Source organism: Bos taurus, chromosome 10, assembly GCF_002263795.3.
Source record: "Bos taurus isolate L1 Dominette 01449 registration number 42190680 breed Hereford chromosome 10, ARS-UCD2.0, whole genome shotgun sequence".
Classification (NCBI taxonomy): domain Eukaryota; kingdom Metazoa; phylum Chordata; class Mammalia; order Artiodactyla; family Bovidae; genus Bos; species Bos taurus.
In genome coordinates this window covers 53,052,052-53,069,876 of record NC_037337.1, presented here as the reverse complement: position 1 = coordinate 53,069,876, position 17,825 = coordinate 53,052,052, and the positions used below count along the sequence as shown (strand labels likewise).

General features: G+C 36.2%; 1 protein-coding gene across 12 annotated transcripts in view; it reads left to right on the top strand.

The window, feature by feature from the left end:
- TCF12 (transcription factor 12) overlaps positions 1-17,825 on the top strand; it is a 393,332-nt gene that overhangs the window by 346,809 nt on the left and 28,698 nt on the right. For 7 of the 12 annotated variants that reach the window (XM_059890303.1, XM_024997387.2, XM_024997388.2 and 4 more), the window contains 3 exons: positions 7,614-7,692; positions 16,233-16,306; positions 17,308-17,379. In XM_059890303.1, coding sequence (XP_059746286.1) covers positions 7,614-7,692; positions 16,233-16,306; positions 17,308-17,379 — 225 coding nt within the window. 12 annotated transcript variants of the gene reach the window in all.

The following is a 17,825-nucleotide window of genomic DNA, read 5'->3' as shown; positions in this document are numbered from 1 at the left end:
TTCCTCCTGAGTGATATGGCTCGGAGGTTTCTCAGAGTTGTCTTACTTATGTTCTTCTAGCAAATGCAGTTAACTCTGTCAAACATATTTGCTGCTGTTCATAGGGAACCTAATGTGTGGATAGTAGGAAGCAGCTGTTGAACATTTAAGGAGATAAACCTCTTTGTGTATGGTTTTATGTAAATATTCTCTGTCCACAGCACTACAAGTTTTTCTTGAGAAATGAAGCCAGGTCAGATTCATCTCCCACATAGTGGTGGCCCACACAAAATAGAGCTCAGTAAATGTTCATTGAATTCAGTCTTGCATCATATGAGAAAAATGATGATAACAAAACCCACAAAAATATCATCTGTAATTTGTATGTTTACTAGGTGCTTGGCACTACACTAGCATTTACATGCTTCATTTCATTTAATCCTCAGGAAAGCGCTGTGAGGTTGGCATTACTATTCCCATGTTACAGATGAGGAACTAAGGTTTAAAAGGTTAAGTAACTTTGGCTCAGAAAGATTAAATAACTTGCTTTCGGGATCACCTAGCTAGGAAGGGTAAGGCCTAGTATTAGATTAGATCTGCTCTGGCTAGCTTCACTTACTCTGTACTTCCAGAAAGACCAGTGCTACAGTGACTGTTATTTTATAAGGTGTTGATGAAGGTTAAAGGGAGTTGTCTCACTTTTTCTGAACTTATCCCATGTGGTGAAAACTACCTACTTTGAAAGAAAATTATTCTGTAATATTAAATGAGTGCCTCTCAGGTATTTAATTTACTTGCTAATTTCTTCCTCTGATTTGTAAGAATTCAGTAGCAAATATTTCACATGTAGAAAGACAAATAACATCTGAACTTTTAATATTAGGCAACTTAAAAAAAAATACAACCTACATTTCAGGGGCTTTTTTCTCAAAATTATTTTGTTCACTTTATTCAAGGAAAACTTCTTTAAAGCGTCCTTGGCAGATAGGCAGGCAGGAATTTGTGATGTTCTTAGTGGTCCTTCAAGCTCCTTTTCAGTTACCCTTGAAGTCCTTGACTATTCTCCTATATTATAACCAATATACTAGCTGAACCAGTTGGCATTTGGAAAAGAAAATCTAAATCCAGTGTAAGTGGAAGCTAGGGAAGAATGTTTAATCTAGTTAGTGGGTGGGCTTTGGTTGTCATGGAAACTCAGCTCTGTCATCCTGTGTTGTTACTAGGCAGGAGCAGCCAGGTCATTCCATAAATCATTTCTGTCATAGCTGACGGTGATGCATTCCATCTGCTCCATCACTGCATGCCATAGTCTGCACACTTCAAATCCTTTCCTTCAATCCATCTCCTTCCCTTCTCCACACCAGACACCTCCCCCCAACGTATTCTTTCCCTAACTTCCATTGCAAACTCATATTTGCTTTAGTGCTGTCAAAATGTCCTGAAAAACAAAAGCATTACATTGGGGAAGGATTAGAAGGAGGGATTAGAAGAGATGAGGAGAAGGAATTTTATGAGAATTACAGTTGAAAGTCTGACATTCATATCAGAATTTTTGATATTAGGTATTACAGATCTTTGGAAATTGTGACCATGAGTATTTGAAATTTTAAGTTCTTTAGAAAGTGATGTTTTAAATTACAACATCCAGGTTTAGATGGAGAAATGCTATGCTATTGTCTTTAGTACTTATTTCTAGCTCCCTGAGTGTCTGATATATGTCTTAGATGGTCTTTCATGTGTGAAACATCAGAGGGTACAACCTTTGTTCTTCAGTTTAGGTATTAAAGAGCACACAGAATACTGTGTGATTAAACATGGAAGGCCAGATAATACATTTGCAAAGGTTCCTTTATTTTAGGTTTAAGCCTGGATAATTGTGGTCTTAATCTCAGGATAGCTAGAAAGAGAATTGTACATGAAAGTATTTACACAAAGTTCCCAAAGCCCTATGGATTATGCATTAGTTTAGATAATAAACTAGGGTAGATAGAAGGGAAGGAAAATCTGGATATTCGTGCCATTTCAGTGTTTCCCTGAACGTTTGCCAGACAATAACCCTTTAAGATTGTGCCCATGGAGAGTTATATAGAGGAAGAAACATCTGGTTTATTTCAGTGCTTAATACCATATCAAAACACTTGGTCTTTAATTTAGAGGAGATCAAACAAGAGGACTGTTTAACTTTGTTGATTATATCAGACTTCTCTGTGATAATTTATGTTTTGATTTCTACCTCAGAGCAAAGGAAAGAGAGAGAGAAATGAGATAGAGAGTGTGTATGTGGGTGTGCGTGTATTTTAATCTGGATAGTTAAATGGTCAGTAGTCTCTAACAAAAGAAAAGAAAATTCAGGGAAGTTGACGTTTAAAAGTTATTCATGAAATAAGTTTCTTTGTTCCTTAGACTCAATAACATTAGCATAATAAAGATTAACTGAAATGTGCACTGTAGTGCTTAAAAAATCGGGCTCACAGTTCCAGGGTTGGGCTTGGGAGCACTCCATTGTTTCTTTTTTGTCTGGGGCCCTTTTCATTAGCCTCTGGCTTATTGGCACCCTGCTGATTGGAATAGACCATGACTGATAGGAGGAGGAGCCTCATTTGTTGCAGTAAAATGAGGCATATTACCGTTTAAGCCTGGCAGAAGGTATTGGGAGTTATTCATCATTGGTCATTTAACAGTATGAGGACCATGGACTGCATGCAGAATGAGTTCTTATTTGTTTTTATGCTCCAGATTCTAAATCACTCCCATCCCCGTTTTTTAAGTGAACTGACTTTTTTCTTCTCTCTTTTTATTTTCTTTCGAAACATCTATGTAGGAGTTCTTCAAGGTCAGAAAGTACAAAAAGTAATGTATTCCTGATTTAGAATGCTCTTCATCAAGAAAAGCCTAGGTTTAGAATTTCTTAAAGTAGCACAACAGTTTCTGTGGAATCTGTATAGTCTGTATGTGATTTGGTAATAGAATAAATATACAAAGGTTAAGTTTAATGAAATCATCTCTGATCTATAAGACTGTGTTATTCTGCTGTTTTAATATTGTTGCTCACGTACACATTCCTTTTATGAAAGTAAAAGGGACAAGAAAAAGTCCTATAATTTTCCAGGCTATCTGTCAGTTCAGGAAAAGTATTAATAATAATTGTCTGTCATCACTTTAATTTAGGGCAAAGTAGAACCAGGGAGTGTGATGAGTGAGTGGAGAGAATGGCTTTTATTATACAAATGGAGAATGTTTTTGATAAAAATATCAGAAATTATATGTTGATAATGTTTTTGGTCCTGCTCCTGTTTTCACAGTGATTTTTTTTTAAAAGCTCACACCCATTTTATATGTAATATCATTTTGTTTAGTCATTGCAAGATGGTGATAAATAACTCTAAAATATAAACTTCCTTCTTTGAAGAAACCAGTTCTTCACATGCTTAGGGATTATTTAGCTGTAATGGCAGAGTTATCAGGGAAAATAAGGATTAATAGTCTGTTTATACCCTCAAAAGCCCATACCTGCCTAATGATGTGGTGTGGACAGCTTAGTACATCAAGACTAGTTCTCCAAAATATTGGAACCTTACTGTATTGTTGTTCTCAAAGCTTATAACCGTAAAACTAATACGTAAGTGAATTCATCTTTGTAATAGTACTTGTTTCTCCTCTTAGGTATTCCTGTTACTGAACCCCACTATATAAATGCTGAAATAAATACTACTGTTTGCTGAATCCAGCTTTTTATCAAAAAGTATTGTAGCAAATTCCAAGTGCAATTTAATCGCTCAGGTTTTTGGTTTTTTGTTGTTTAAGTGTTGAGCACCTACTTGTGCAAGATAGTGACAGACAGTGATGGATTTAGTGTTGAACAGTGTAAGGTCCCTGCCTTCAAAGACTTTGTAGTTGAGGAGAGAGATACAAAAATGGTAATACAAAGCATACTGTGAAGCAAAAGACCAGAGAGGTAACGGATTGCTTCCCTGCTAGGTCAGTGGTGAAGAATCTACCTGCAATGCAGGAGACGCCAGTTTGATCCCTGGGTCAGGAAGATCCCCTGGAGAAGGAAATGGCAATCCACTCCAGTATTCTGACCTGGGAAATCCAATGGACAGAGGAGCCTAGTGGGCTGCAGTCCATGGGATCACCAAAGAGTTGTATACGACTTAGTGACTAAAACAATAACAACAAGTTACTCTAAGAATATTAAGGGAGGTAAAAGTGAGTGTAAATGGGAACATTATAGTTAAGTTGGGCCTTGACGTGTTTTAGAATCCATCAGGGAAAAGTTAAGAAACAGGCCTTTTGAAAGGACAAACTGTGCTCAAAAAATGAAAAAAATACATTGTATATAATGCTTTATGTAAATTATAAGGTAGAAAGGCTTTTTATGACCAGATTGTGGAATACGACAGATGTCACTCTGTTTTCTGTCGTCGGCAACGGAAATTGCTATGTGGGGTTTGTTCAAAACTGGCTGAGGGCAGTAGCTCAGTGAACTGTGTGTGGCTGAAAGAGAGGGAGTAACTGAAAATGTAAAAGCTTGAATACTGAATAGCTCAGCCGCTTCTTTTACTAGAGCTACAAGTTCTAGTAAAAGTTGAAGTAGTGTCACGGCGATGAGAATGTTTATGCTTCTCCCAAAAACACTATAGAGAGTTGTGGGCATTGGTGTCTGGTGTGAAGCGCAGAGGGGCAGGAGAAGGGAGAGGGTAGTGAGAGTGGTTTTGGTGACCGTGAGAATGCTGGTGCTCACTGAGATGGAGAAAACAGAAGAGTAGAGATGAAAAGTTGGGGAAGCTTGCGGCGGTGATGCAAAGTTTGCATTTGGACATACTGAGCTTGAGATGAAAGAAAGATAGGCCTAGATGGAGCTGTACAGCAGCTAGGATAGAGGTGTTCACTTTGGAATCGTTCACAGAGATGTCATAGTTGATGCTTTATAAAGAATGGTATTACCAAGAGATAAAACACAGGTAAATAGAAAAGGAAACTGAGCCTGGAGTGCTCAGAAAACATACATTAAGTGAACTGCAAGAGTAAAAGAAAGAAGGACCCTAGGTAAATACATCCAGGGGTTTAAGAGGTACTCAAATGGCAACTTCTTAAGCGGAAGATACCATTCATTCTTTTAGCAAGTGTTTGTTTACCAGCACCATTTTAGAATCAGAAGCTAGTGCAGAAGGCTGTGTAATTCGCATTTGTCTGAATAAGACAGAGAAGTCCTTACTCTCTGAAACATACATTCTATTAGGGAAAAGGGTAAAAGAGACAGATGATAGACAAGAAAACAAGTTTAGACAATTAGGGATTAATGTAAGCAGTGTGAAGAAAACAAAGCAGGGAGGTATGACACAGAGGGAATGCTATTTCTCCAGTGCTTTCATGCAGTTAATTCATACAGACAAGGAAATTTAAAGTCAGCAAGTAGGTCTAGTTTATGCTAGTCAGAGTTTTGCATGGAACTGGAACTTCTCTCACTCCTCAGCCACCCACCATCAGTGCTATCAATCCTTCCCTCCCTTACCAATATTATAGTCAAGACATATTTCATAGTAGTCAGCATCAGTTGTTCATAAAAGTTATAATTATATGCATCTTAAATACAGGAAATAATGATTTACAAAAATAAAGGGATATGTTGAGATGTTTTTGTTGGAGTTTGGTAACCTCACCTAATTTACTTATGGTTGAAATAAATCACTGTATGTATTAGGAACCAAAGTATAACCTTTTCGTTAATTTTCACGTGTGAAAAGTAACAACTTTTAAAAGGTGACCACTTTGACAGCTTAAAACCAACAACACTGATGTTATAGCATACCACTTCCTTATTACTAAGTCTTCCTAAAAGTCTTTTGACATCTTCTTGATAACTCTGTTTTTCTAAAATGACTTTGCAACCTGAAGAATTCCCTGGCAGTCCAGTTGTTAGAACTCAGCACTTCCACTCCTGGGGGCTTGGGTTCAACCCCTGGTCAGGGAACTGAGATCCTGAAAGCTGCATGGTATGGCAAAAAAATAAAACTACTTTCCAATCTGTATATATGACTTCTAGATTGGCTCTTCAGAAAGAGTTGGTGTGTAAAAGAGATTTCCAATTACAATTTAATAACATCAAGCAAATTGATATAGAAATATTAATTTATAATCAGTGCTTAACAATTTAATTAGTGCTAGTGTTTGATGATTATGGCCTGTAGAATTTTGTTTTACATGGGCCTTTCATAGTATCTGGCTTTTTCAACATATTACACTGTCTTTAAAACCAGTGCTGAGACCTCTTATATGCTGTAATTTGGGCATCTTTAAATTTATTAGAGCTCTCAACTTATTCAGAGCAAGATTATTTCTATTGGATGACACTTTGCACCCACAAGTAGTTTTCCTTTTTAAAATATTTGGCCACAGATTCTCCAAAGAAGTTGCTTTATCTGCCCTAAGTGCTGAGATGATTTATGATTCCTATTATAGTAATGGGACTGTCCTAGAGAAGAGCTCCTGGGAATTGTTGGTATATGGATTAGGGAGGCATTTTAAATGTTTATGGCTGATTATGTAGCTTGAATGAATTTGTTACTATTTTTTTTTCAGCAATGTGAAATAAAGTATTGCAACAAAACCTTTAGCCAAAATACAAAAATATATGCATCCCTATATGTTAAACTCTTAGGTGGTAAAGTCTATAAATTACTTGGGGAACATTTTTTGAAGAACTTCCAGCGTTTTTTCACTTTCATCAAAGGTTACAAAATATCCTTTAAAAGCAAGTTTAATTTTTTTTTTTTTTACAATCCACATCATTAGGAGCTAAATTTAGCAAAAATGTTAATCAAACAGAACTTTTTAAAAGAAATAAGGGGTAACTTTTTTTAAATCTTTTTTTTTGGGGGGGGAGGCCTTTAAAACTATTTCAAGGACTGCTGCTGCTGCTAAGTCGCTTCAGTCGCGTCCGACTCTGCAACCCCATAGACGGCAGCCACCAGGCTCCCCCATCCCTGGGATTCTCCAGGCAAGAACTAGTCTCTTCAAAAAATAACAGTTTCCTAAAATTATTTTTGGGGCTTCCCTGGTGGCTCAGTAGTAAAGAATCCGCCTGTCAGTGCAGGAGATGCAGGTTTGATCCCTGGGTCGGGAAGATCCCCTGGAAAAGGAATGGCAGTGCCTAGAGAATCCAATGGACAAAGGAGCCTTGAGGGCTACAATCCATGGGTTCATGAAAGAGTCAGATACTACTTACTGACTAAACAGCAACAACAAAGATTATTTCTAATAGATAAAATTTATTTAGATAGTATATTCTAGAAAGATTGATTATCAAACTTGTTGATTTTATATTTATGCTCACTTCTTTTTTGTTCTAGCAATTGGAAATTTAAATTATTTTCAACTAGGATAATAAAGAAGTAGCTATGATCTGTTTATTCCTCTTGTTTTAGAATATTTATGATACTCTTTAATCCTAGTTTTAAAACTGAGACTTCTATAGTTTTTATGTAATGGAGTAGTCCTAAAATTTATTAAACAATTTCTCACTCATGAGTCTTAAGGGTGGCATCTTAGACTACAAAAATATCTCTGTGCCAGTGGATTTACATTTTTGCTTTTGTCACATATTGATGTGTTTGTCTTTGTTTTCTGGTTAGATTTATTCTCCTGACCATACCAGCAGTAGTTTTCCATCAAATCCATCAACACCAGTTGGATCACCCTCACCTCTCACAGGTAAGCTTTTGTTTTATATAACTACTTGATAACATATATGGGGCTACTTGAAAATATTTGAAGTTTACTTTTCAATAAAATATAGTAAAGACTCACACACACAAAAATCATTTGTTTTGAGAAAGCATGTAAAAGAGCCTTCTCCTGAGTTCATTTTGGAGAATGTTCAAATATTTGCTATTTGAATTATTTGTTTGTATCTCCTTTGGTTCTTAAAATAATTTGCAATAATTAAATTATTGCAACAGGATAAAAAATAAGGCTAGGCAATTGAGATGAAAGTAAAATATAGAGAAGGAGATAAATTTAAAAATTTGATAAGCTAGCATAGAAAATAAAATAATCTATTTAGAAGTACATATGACTTATTCCTTATTTTTAAGTCCACTGAGTTATATTTCACATATATATATATATATATATGTGGAATATTGGAGGGGTTTTTTTTTTTTGCTGAAGAAAACAACTCATGAATGTGGGTGAATATTGTTAGTAGAGTTAAATAAATGTTCAGTCTTGTGTTGTGCTTTCCTTTTTTTTTTTAACAGCAGCTTTAACAAGTTCCAGATAGTATCCTACAGTATAAATTTGTTGAGATACAATTGTTATTCATGTAAATAGGAATACTTCAATTTATTAGAAATAAAATTACAGGGAAATGCTTGCATTTGTTAAGCTATAAAACTTGGAATATATTTTCCTGAGCATTGTTTGGAGAAAAAGCATGCTGAAGAAGAAATGTATTCATTCTAAGGAAAAGACATTAGACAACTGGGTAAAAATTGCCATTTTCCTCCAACAGTTGACCTCAGAAACAATTCTGTATTCCTGATCAGGTCACTAGTTCAGGCCATGTGGCATTGTTGTTGCTGTCAAGCCTTTTTGCATTGTTCAGGATTTCTGAAATTCAGGGCTCTGATATATCAGGGCTCTGGCTATCACCTGTGCTCTGTGAGTTAGCCTTGTGACTCTGCTAAGAAGCATTCCAGTGTGGAAATGATGAACTGCTGGCAGCTGCTTTCAGCTATTAGTGGTTCTGCCACTTTCTCAGACACCATGGCTTCAGCTGTCTAGTAAAAGTAGAACAGCTGTTCCCTGTATAGACAGGACTATGAAAGACCCATTGACTTAGAGTTGTTGTTTAACAGAGGGATGAAATTACAGGAACAATGATGTAACTTTAACCATATTCACTGTCTTGGCAGAGTTTTACTGAAGTTATCAGTGTTATTTTTGCCACAGCCCATTCCACTTTTTCATCTCAGGTAGCTATGTTGGCCCTTACTATATGTTCCCACTGCCTCTTCTCCTCTGCCCAGTAAGATAGCTATAAAGTGTCCTTTGGTTTTCCTGAACATTGGTTGGGAAGGCAGGCAGCAGAGATGCTCAGCATCTGTGAAGGAATATCAGAAAAATGAGGAATCAGAGACTTAGACATTTTTCAAAAAATAATGGTCCAAAGTAAAATCTCACATTTCCTCCTTCATTTTTATTTGATATTTAATGAATGGTATCCTCTTTCTGCCTTTAATTCAGCTGATAAATGAAAATCTGTGAACTGTTGGATTATGTAGTGAAGGTAATAATAGATTTCTTTTTCAACTCAGTTGTCATACTCAAAGAAAAATATTTTTATATATTCGTGTTGAAGTGGCAAATCAAAGACTAATTTTATACAGGTGCATCTCTCTCTCTCATCTCCTATCTAGTGTTTTCTTCTTAAAACCACATACACACACATATCCCCACACACATATCCCCACACACATATCCAGGATTGACAGAGCAGACATGGAAAGGGAGGAGGAAAAAGGGAAAGCACTGTGTAATAAAGTTTTCACAGTTGAAAGAAAAGTGAGTAAGATAGAGCAAACCAGAGCTCCTAAATAATATGTGCAAATTATTTTGTACTTTGTGTGGCAGTGGCCCATTGTTGAAAGTAAAATATCCCACCCCGTGTGCTCTCTGCTGCTGCTGCTGCTAAGCCACTTCAGTTGTGTCTGACTCTGCGTGACCCCATAGAGGGCAGCCCCCCAGGCTCCCCCATCCCTGGGATTCTTCAGGCAAGAACACTGGAGTGGGTTGCCATTTCCTTCTCCAGTGAAAGTGAAGTCACTCAGTCGTGTCCGACTCTTAGCGACCCCATGGACTGCAGCCCCCAAGTCTCCTCCGTCCCTGGGATTTTCCAGGCAAGAGTACTAGAGTAGGATGCCATTGCCTTCTCCACATGTGCTCTCTACACTTGCCCTATTTCTTATGCTTGAACATCAGTCCAACTCAACACAGACCATCTAAGAATAGTTACAACATAGGCAGTTTCTAAGGCATTCATCATTCTTGTTTAAATCCTGCTCATGTTCCTTGGGAACTTTTCAGTAGTAGTAATAATAGAAAATGCTTATGAGAAAAAAACATCTAAGATGATTATAATATTTTAGTTAAGATACTTCAGGCTGAAGGAAAGACAAACTCTTGTCTGGAGTGGATTACATAGTAAGGAGATTTGGGATATCTTGTATAAAGCCTATAGCAGGGCAAGTTCCTGGACCAGTCTGGACTCCTGCTCTATTTCTTTGAAATTCTTTCTCAAGATGGTGGCAAGACAGCAGTTAAAGATACTACATGTAGTATCTTTACTACATGTAGTATATAGATATATATACTACATGTAGTATATGTATCTATATACTATGTAGATATAACCATGTCTCCTGTAAGAAAAGTGAAAAGTGAAGTCAAGTCACGCAGTTGTGTCCAACTCTTTGTGACCCTATGGACTGTAGCCTACCAGGCTCCTCTGTCTGTGGGATTCTCCAGGCAAGGATACTAGAGTGGGTTGCTATTTCCTTCTCCAGTATTTCTTTGAGCCCCCTTTTTGGGGGAGGGAGCAAGAATACTGGAGTGGGTTGCCATTCCCTTCTCCAGGAGATCTTCCCTGGGAAGATTGAACCCGGGTCTCCCACATTGTAGGCAGACGCTTTACCGTCTGAGCCACCAGGGAAGTCAGAGGACCATCTGTTATATGTCTTTTCAGAATCTTTCTCCGGAAGCCTCTTCAACAGGTTTTCCCTCATGATTCATTGATCAGTACTGGGCCTAACAGTTACTTAACAGAAATGAGACCACCATATTTGTCTTAGTTGTTAGGACTTATCCCAAGAGCTAAGGTAGAATTACTCTTTGCAGGTTCACAGTAGGAAAGGATAGACACCCCGCCACCTTCTGAACAAAATCTGGGCTCTAGCAGCAAGGTATAAGAGAAGTATGGCTGTGTCTAATACAGTTGTCATTTGAGAAAAGACATGAGTATTTCAATTAAGAGAATGTGTTTACTAAAGAAACTTGGAAAGCAGACAAAACCGTTCTTTACCTAATTCTGGAATATCAGTCAATAAAAGTCTAATAACTGCAGCACTCAGTAGCAATCTTTGGAACACCCGCAATAAAAGCAAAGAGGATGGGGGCGAGGAGAGATAGGGAAGATTCCTCAGTTTGGACTCATTTCATCAATGAGATACTTATTTTTGTCATCTGTCAGTATGCCTATTTTTAAAGCAGTTAACCTGACTTCAGCAAGTTTTCAGTTTAGTTGAGAAAATAAGAAATAAACACATGAAAATAGAACCATCAGAATTCACTCTAAACTACAGTTATCCAGATACATTTCATAAAGAGAGTATAAAGGAGAAAGAACTTTCTGAGTTTAAAAGAAGAAGTACTACAGAGGTCAAGATGTGGAAAGTGTATGACCTGTTCATTCAGAGTTACTGAGATGACTGATCATGAGCTCTTCATATATGAAGAGCTTTGCCTCAAATGGGAAGGTTGGCTGGGGCCAGATTGCAGAAAGCAGAGCATTCAGTGCTGCACTGAGGATTGTTCAACCTTTTCTAAGGTTGCAGTGTATCATGAAAGTTTGAGTTTAGGGTGAGATTACAAAGAGAAACAACTAACAAAATAAGAAAATGCATGGTAAATAGTCCTCAGAATTTCTCTCAGCCACACAAAATGATGTTATCTATTCTTTAAATTTATTAACCAATTTTATTAGGGTGGTGTATTACTAAATCCCAGTCAGAGCAAAAACAGATCCAAAATACTAGGTGAATTTTAGATTTAGTGATTACAGAAAGCCTTTCCATATTTTCTAACCAAATAATTCGATTCTCTTATCCTTGTCAGCTAACTTGTTTTCTGAAAATAGTAAATTTCAGTGCTAGGTAATAAGTTTATTATAATCCTTCTTGGATAACAGCTAACTTTTGGGGGTGGTCACTAATATAAAGCTCAGGGCAAAGCCCAGGACAATTACAAAATCTGTTAACTATATAAACAGTTGAAAGCTTGCCCTTATCTAATAGAAGAATGTATAAGCCCAAAACCTCTACATATGTCTACAGCCAGGTATCACGTGACAGGGAAGGAAGGGAGGAAATAACCTATTCTCTGGGAAACCCCTTAGGTTTCTGCCCTTTGCACTTTTTTTCCATTATTTGTGTAACAGTGCTACAGCTGGTGAGTACAAACTAAAGATAATGATATCAAAATGATTCTAAATCGATCTGTATATTTTATTCATCCAGTAGGTTTTAAAAAGACAATGATCCAGATCTGTCTAGTGTCAAAAGTATTCTGTAGCATTGTGGTCTCTGTGTAGAACTTGAATTCCTTTCACAACCCCACAGTTCTTATCCATGACTAATAGGCCATCAGTAGGCCAGGATTTGGAGAAGGCAATGGCAACCCACTCCAGTACTCTTGCCTGGAAAATCCCATGAATGGAGGAGCCTGGCAGGCTGCAGTCCAGGGGTCGCTAAGAGTCGGGCACGACTGAGCGACTTTACTTTCATTTTTCACTTTTATGCATTGGAGAAGGAAATGGCAACCCATTCCAGTGTTCTTGCCTGGAGAATCCCAGGGACGGAGGAGCCTGGTGGGCTGCCGTCTATGGGGTCGCACAGAGTCGGACACGACTGAAGTGACTTAGCAGCAGCAGCAGCAGGCCAGAATTACAAAAGTCTGTGTGTCTTTTTTCATCATTGGTTACATGATTGGTTTCTTCATCACAAAGAAATAATAATAATATTTCATTGTCAGAAAGATCTTTTAGGCTCACAAACCCTGTGTGTTCGTATCTTTTACCTCATTGGCCTTGTAAAGGCAGATTAAAAACAAAAACTAAAAAAAACTGAGTACCTATTTTATGGTGAGTATTCTAAACTAATTGATAATACATATCAACCAGAATGCAGGTCCACTGATTCTCAGTATCCATTAAACTTCCATGCCCTTTTTTGAGCTTTACCAGACATAGGATGGCCTTTGTTGAACTAATGCAGTCTATCTTAACTATCCAGCCATCCCCTTTGTGACCAATAGCATGAATTTTTTAAATGACTGAGCTTTAAAGAGCTCAGTTCATGAAATACAGCCTGGCATTTGTATAAAATTCAAACAGATATAGATGATTTAACCATGTTAGTATTCTACTTTAATCAAGTTTGTCTCAAGTGGGGCAGCCTAATCTATAATTTTTTTAAAAAGGTTTGAGTATGTGTATGTTTTTCCAGTTTAATAAATTAACATTTTGAAGTAGACCATAGCATAAATATTTCATGTCACTATCAAAAAATAGTGAATATAGGTGATTTCTTACCTGAGTAACTCTGTGCACACATCTCATTCCTCAATACTAAGCTACTAAAGAACCACAAAAATTGCGTTTTGTAAAGCAAATGTGTGCTAACAGTTCTGAGTATTTAAACATAAAACTTGCGTTAATGATCCACACAGATTAAATGTCCTGTCACAGGCTGATCACCCAAGGATGTTGGGCAAAATGGAACAAAATGATTGAAAGTAAAATATTATAGGGCTTTCCTGGTGGTCTAGTGGTTAAGAATCCACCTGCTAAAGCAACGGACACAGTTTTGATCCCTGGTCTAGGGAGATCCCACATGCTGTAAGCCCATGTGCCACAACTACAGAACCCGGGCTCCATAGCAAGAGAAACTATGTGTTGAGAAGCCTGTGTACCACAATGAAGAGTAGCTCCTGCTCACCATAACTAGAGAAAGCCTGCACCTGGCAACAGAGACCCAGTACAGTCAAAAATAAACAGATAAATCTTTTTTTTTTTTTTTTAAAGGTCTTGCAGTCCCTTCTTAAAAAAAAAATATATATATATATATTAAATATTAAGGGAAACTCTTAGTCTTGCGGTCCCTTCTTTAAATATATATATATATTTATATTTATATAGTAAACATTAAAGGAAACTTTTAAAAATAATTTCAGTTATTTTTAAAAATAGATTATGATTAACCTCTTATCTATATAAAAATTCAAAATCCTACATTAGTTTTGGAAAGCATCACCAACTCGATGGACATGAGTTTGAGCAAGCTCCAGGAGTTGGTAATGGACAGGGAGGGGAGGCCTGGCGTGCTGCTGTCCATCGGGTCACAAAGAGTCAGACACGACTGAGTAACTGAACTGAGCCGATATACTGAAATCAATGGTAAAGTGTTATTTTATTTAAAAGATTTTGTCTTTGGCCCTGCTGGCTCTTTGATGTGGCAAGAGGACTTTCTCTAGTTGCAGTACTCACTCAGGCTTCTCTTGCTATGGAGCACAGGCTCTAAAGCACACGGGCTTAGTAGTTGTGGTGCACTGACTTTTCTACTTGTGGCAGTCAGGCCTTGTTGCCCCGCAGCATGTGGGGTCTAAGTTCCCTGACCAGGGATCGAACCTTCATCCCCAGCCTGAAAAGGCGGATTCTTAACCACTGGACCACCAAGAAAGTTCCTGGTTCTTTTTATATGAATTCTTCATGTAGTCAGTTACTGGATTTTTCTGATTGCTAAATTCTACTTGCTAAATGTAAAATTAGCCCACATGCTTCTGTTTCAATGAGTAATTTTAGACTGTCCATAATTTGTGTAGTTAAATTATGATTATATTTGTATGTCTAGCAGGTTACCTTTAATGGACAGAATAATTTGTAATTTGCTTCCAAGTAAAAGAAATTGTTAGTTGATGAAGTATATATAGCATATATTTTTCTTATAATTTTAATATTTAAAAAGTTTTGTATAATCGCATTTATAATTTACATATTTACTAAATATGTAAATCATATTTAGTAATATCCATATGATTAGAAAATATAATCAAGTTATTAGGAATCTTATGTATCCAACTTTTCAACTTAACAAAATATAAATGATTAATAGGAATACAAATACTAGATTGTTCAGCTAAAGTGAACTATAGTAGTTCTGATTTACCTTAAGTTTTTAGTTTCCTAAATGTGGCAAATTAACCTAAAACAACAAGCTGTGGTGGAACATAGTTGCTGCGATTCGTGGGGTCGCAAAGAGTTGGACAGGACTGAGCAGAACTGAACTGAGACAAATTAAGTAAACATTCAACTTTTCTAACTTTAGATTTCTAATATAATTCAGTTTGTTACTGAAGCTTTGGTTAAGAACAATACTATGTATTTAATTGAATGGTCTTCATTATTTTATATAAATAATTTATTTTCAAATGCAGTTATGAAATAGTAAAGATTTTTGATCAGTTGTTTTGTCTTTTTCTTTTTAAAGCTATTTTAAGACACTGCATTCTCCCCAGTACATAAATTAGTCTTTTTTTTTTCTTGTGTTTTTTTCTTTTTATTCTTTCTGTTCTGAACTTGTATCCTTTCTTTTTGTATCCTTTTTTAATAATATTGCTGCTTTTCTAAAGTTGAAGAGTAAACGTTTAATAAAATTTTCATGATAATATTTTCCAACCTAAATATGTTTTTATATAAATTATGTTGGGAAAATTTTTAGCAAAAAAACCTAAATGTATTTTCGGTCTTTTGAAATTGGTGCATTTGTGTGTTACTAGAGGCATAAATCAGTATAACCCTTTAGAAAGTAATTTTGGCCTTAATGAATTAAGGATCATAAATATGTTCGTACCTTTTAACTTAGAAATGCTATTTATCCTTAGACATGTTCCCCAAAAGGAAAACACAGCATTTTTTATCATTCATAATATAGTGATACTCAATTACTATTCATAATAGCCAAATGAAAGCAACCAAAGTGTCCAGCAGTGAGGTAATGGTGGTTAAGCAAATTATGATGTAGAGAATCAGGTGAATATTAATGTAAATCATTAATAGCATTATCATAAAGACTGTAAAATATGATAGAAGGGCAGAATTTAAATTATGTATATTTTAAGTACATTTTCTCAAGATTCATGTGCATGTGGACAAAGTGTGAAGAACATGTAAACATAAAAGTAGTTACATGTTAAAGTATAGTTTATTCCCTCAACTCTCTCCATTATTTTAATAATGAAAAAAATTTTAATGCGTTGGGCTTATCAGTAGCCAATACCATGCTGAAGACTGAACAAAAATTTTCACATAAATTTGTACACACTTAGCAATACTATATCTTTGCCCTTTCCTTCAGAACATTATCAAGATCACTGAGTTAACCAAGGTGTGTGGGTGCTTTGGGGTTTTGTTTCAACAGGTACCAGTCAGTGGCCCAGACCTGGAGGTCAAGCTCCTTCATCCCCAAGCTATGAAAACTCACTCCACTCCCTGGTAAGAGCCTCTGAGAAACATACAAGATCTATTTCGTCTAATAGTATGGAGTTGTTTTTTGTTTTTTGTTTTTTTTCCCCAGAAAATCTTGAGTAACAATGAAAAAACAGTAGGATAGCATTACACATGAATTCTTTGCTAACAAATGGCCTGATTTAGCTGAACAATATGAGACACATCGGGTGTGCCTTTTGCCATCTGTTCTTTGGGACATTGGTTTTAGGACAGCTGGTTTTAAAATAGTGTTATAGGATTCTTGCTTCTTTGACAGATCTAGGGTTTAATTTTACTGTAATTTTATGTTTATATGTAAAGGAAGTTTAAAGGGAAAAAACCCAGAGACCAAGTAAGAGAAAATTAGTTGAGCAATGCAAAATGATTGTATTTTACTCTTTCTCATATGATACTGCATATAGTTGATTACATTTCTATTAAAAGTTTTAAATGCAACATCAGTTACTTTTGTCATGAAGAGTATTGTTTTCCACATTCTCTTTTTATTAAAAAATGTGTAAATTGTATTGATAGAACCATAGACAAACAAGGCAGTAGAATAAAGGAGCCTGTCTAGGTATTGAGCATGAAGAATTTGTGGTAGGATGTTAACTACTGTTGCCTTTCTATGCTTACCACAGAATTACGAAGCATTATAAAAACAAACTAAGGATGACTTGATGGAATGCTAAGTCATGCTATTCAGTAATTCCAGGTTGCAAATAGAAAAGTTCTTTTTCTGTGACTAACAGAACATTTTAAATTAAAGGAAAGTTTTCTTCTCACATTTAAGCAAATATAAGCAATGTGTGCTATTTAGATGCTAACCTTATAACTTTGCTGTTAAATCCCAGCCTTCTCATACCTTAATACAAAGTAGATCTTGCAGGTCTCCGCGTTAACTTTACTAACATGTTATGCTGACATGCACATCAGCTATTTCCTCATCTCTTTTGGAGTTAATCTTAACCTGTGCTTTGCCTCCTGTTCTGTCTTGACTTTGCCAGAAAAATCGAGTTGAGCAGCAACTTCACGAGCATTTGCAAGATGCAATGTCCTTCTTAAAGGATGTCTGTGAGGTACTATTTCTTTTAGATGGTGCCTTTTTTGTGTTTCAGTTAATTATACTTCCTATTATCCATTTAAAATCTTCAAGCCTGTGCAGACTCCAGAGTCTTTTAAAATCAAACAATGACTATTTTCGTTTTTGTAACAATATGTAAGAATAGGCCTTTGTTCTCATATATTGTTGAGTATGATTCTTTTTAAAAGAGCTCTACTGGCATGTGCTTTTGGTTTTTTAAATTCTAATATGTTTGTGTATGGGGCATGTATATATCCACAGACAGATATCATTTCATCAGTTTTGGGAAAAGAGCACATTTGGATATGGTCACCATTTCAGATAGGTATTAAATATTCACTTAAAACAAAATTACAACTTAAATCTGATGGATTTGAGGACCCTTCCCCAAGTTGCCCTCGTTTTGATGTTAAAATACAGGTTATCTTTTTTATCAATGAT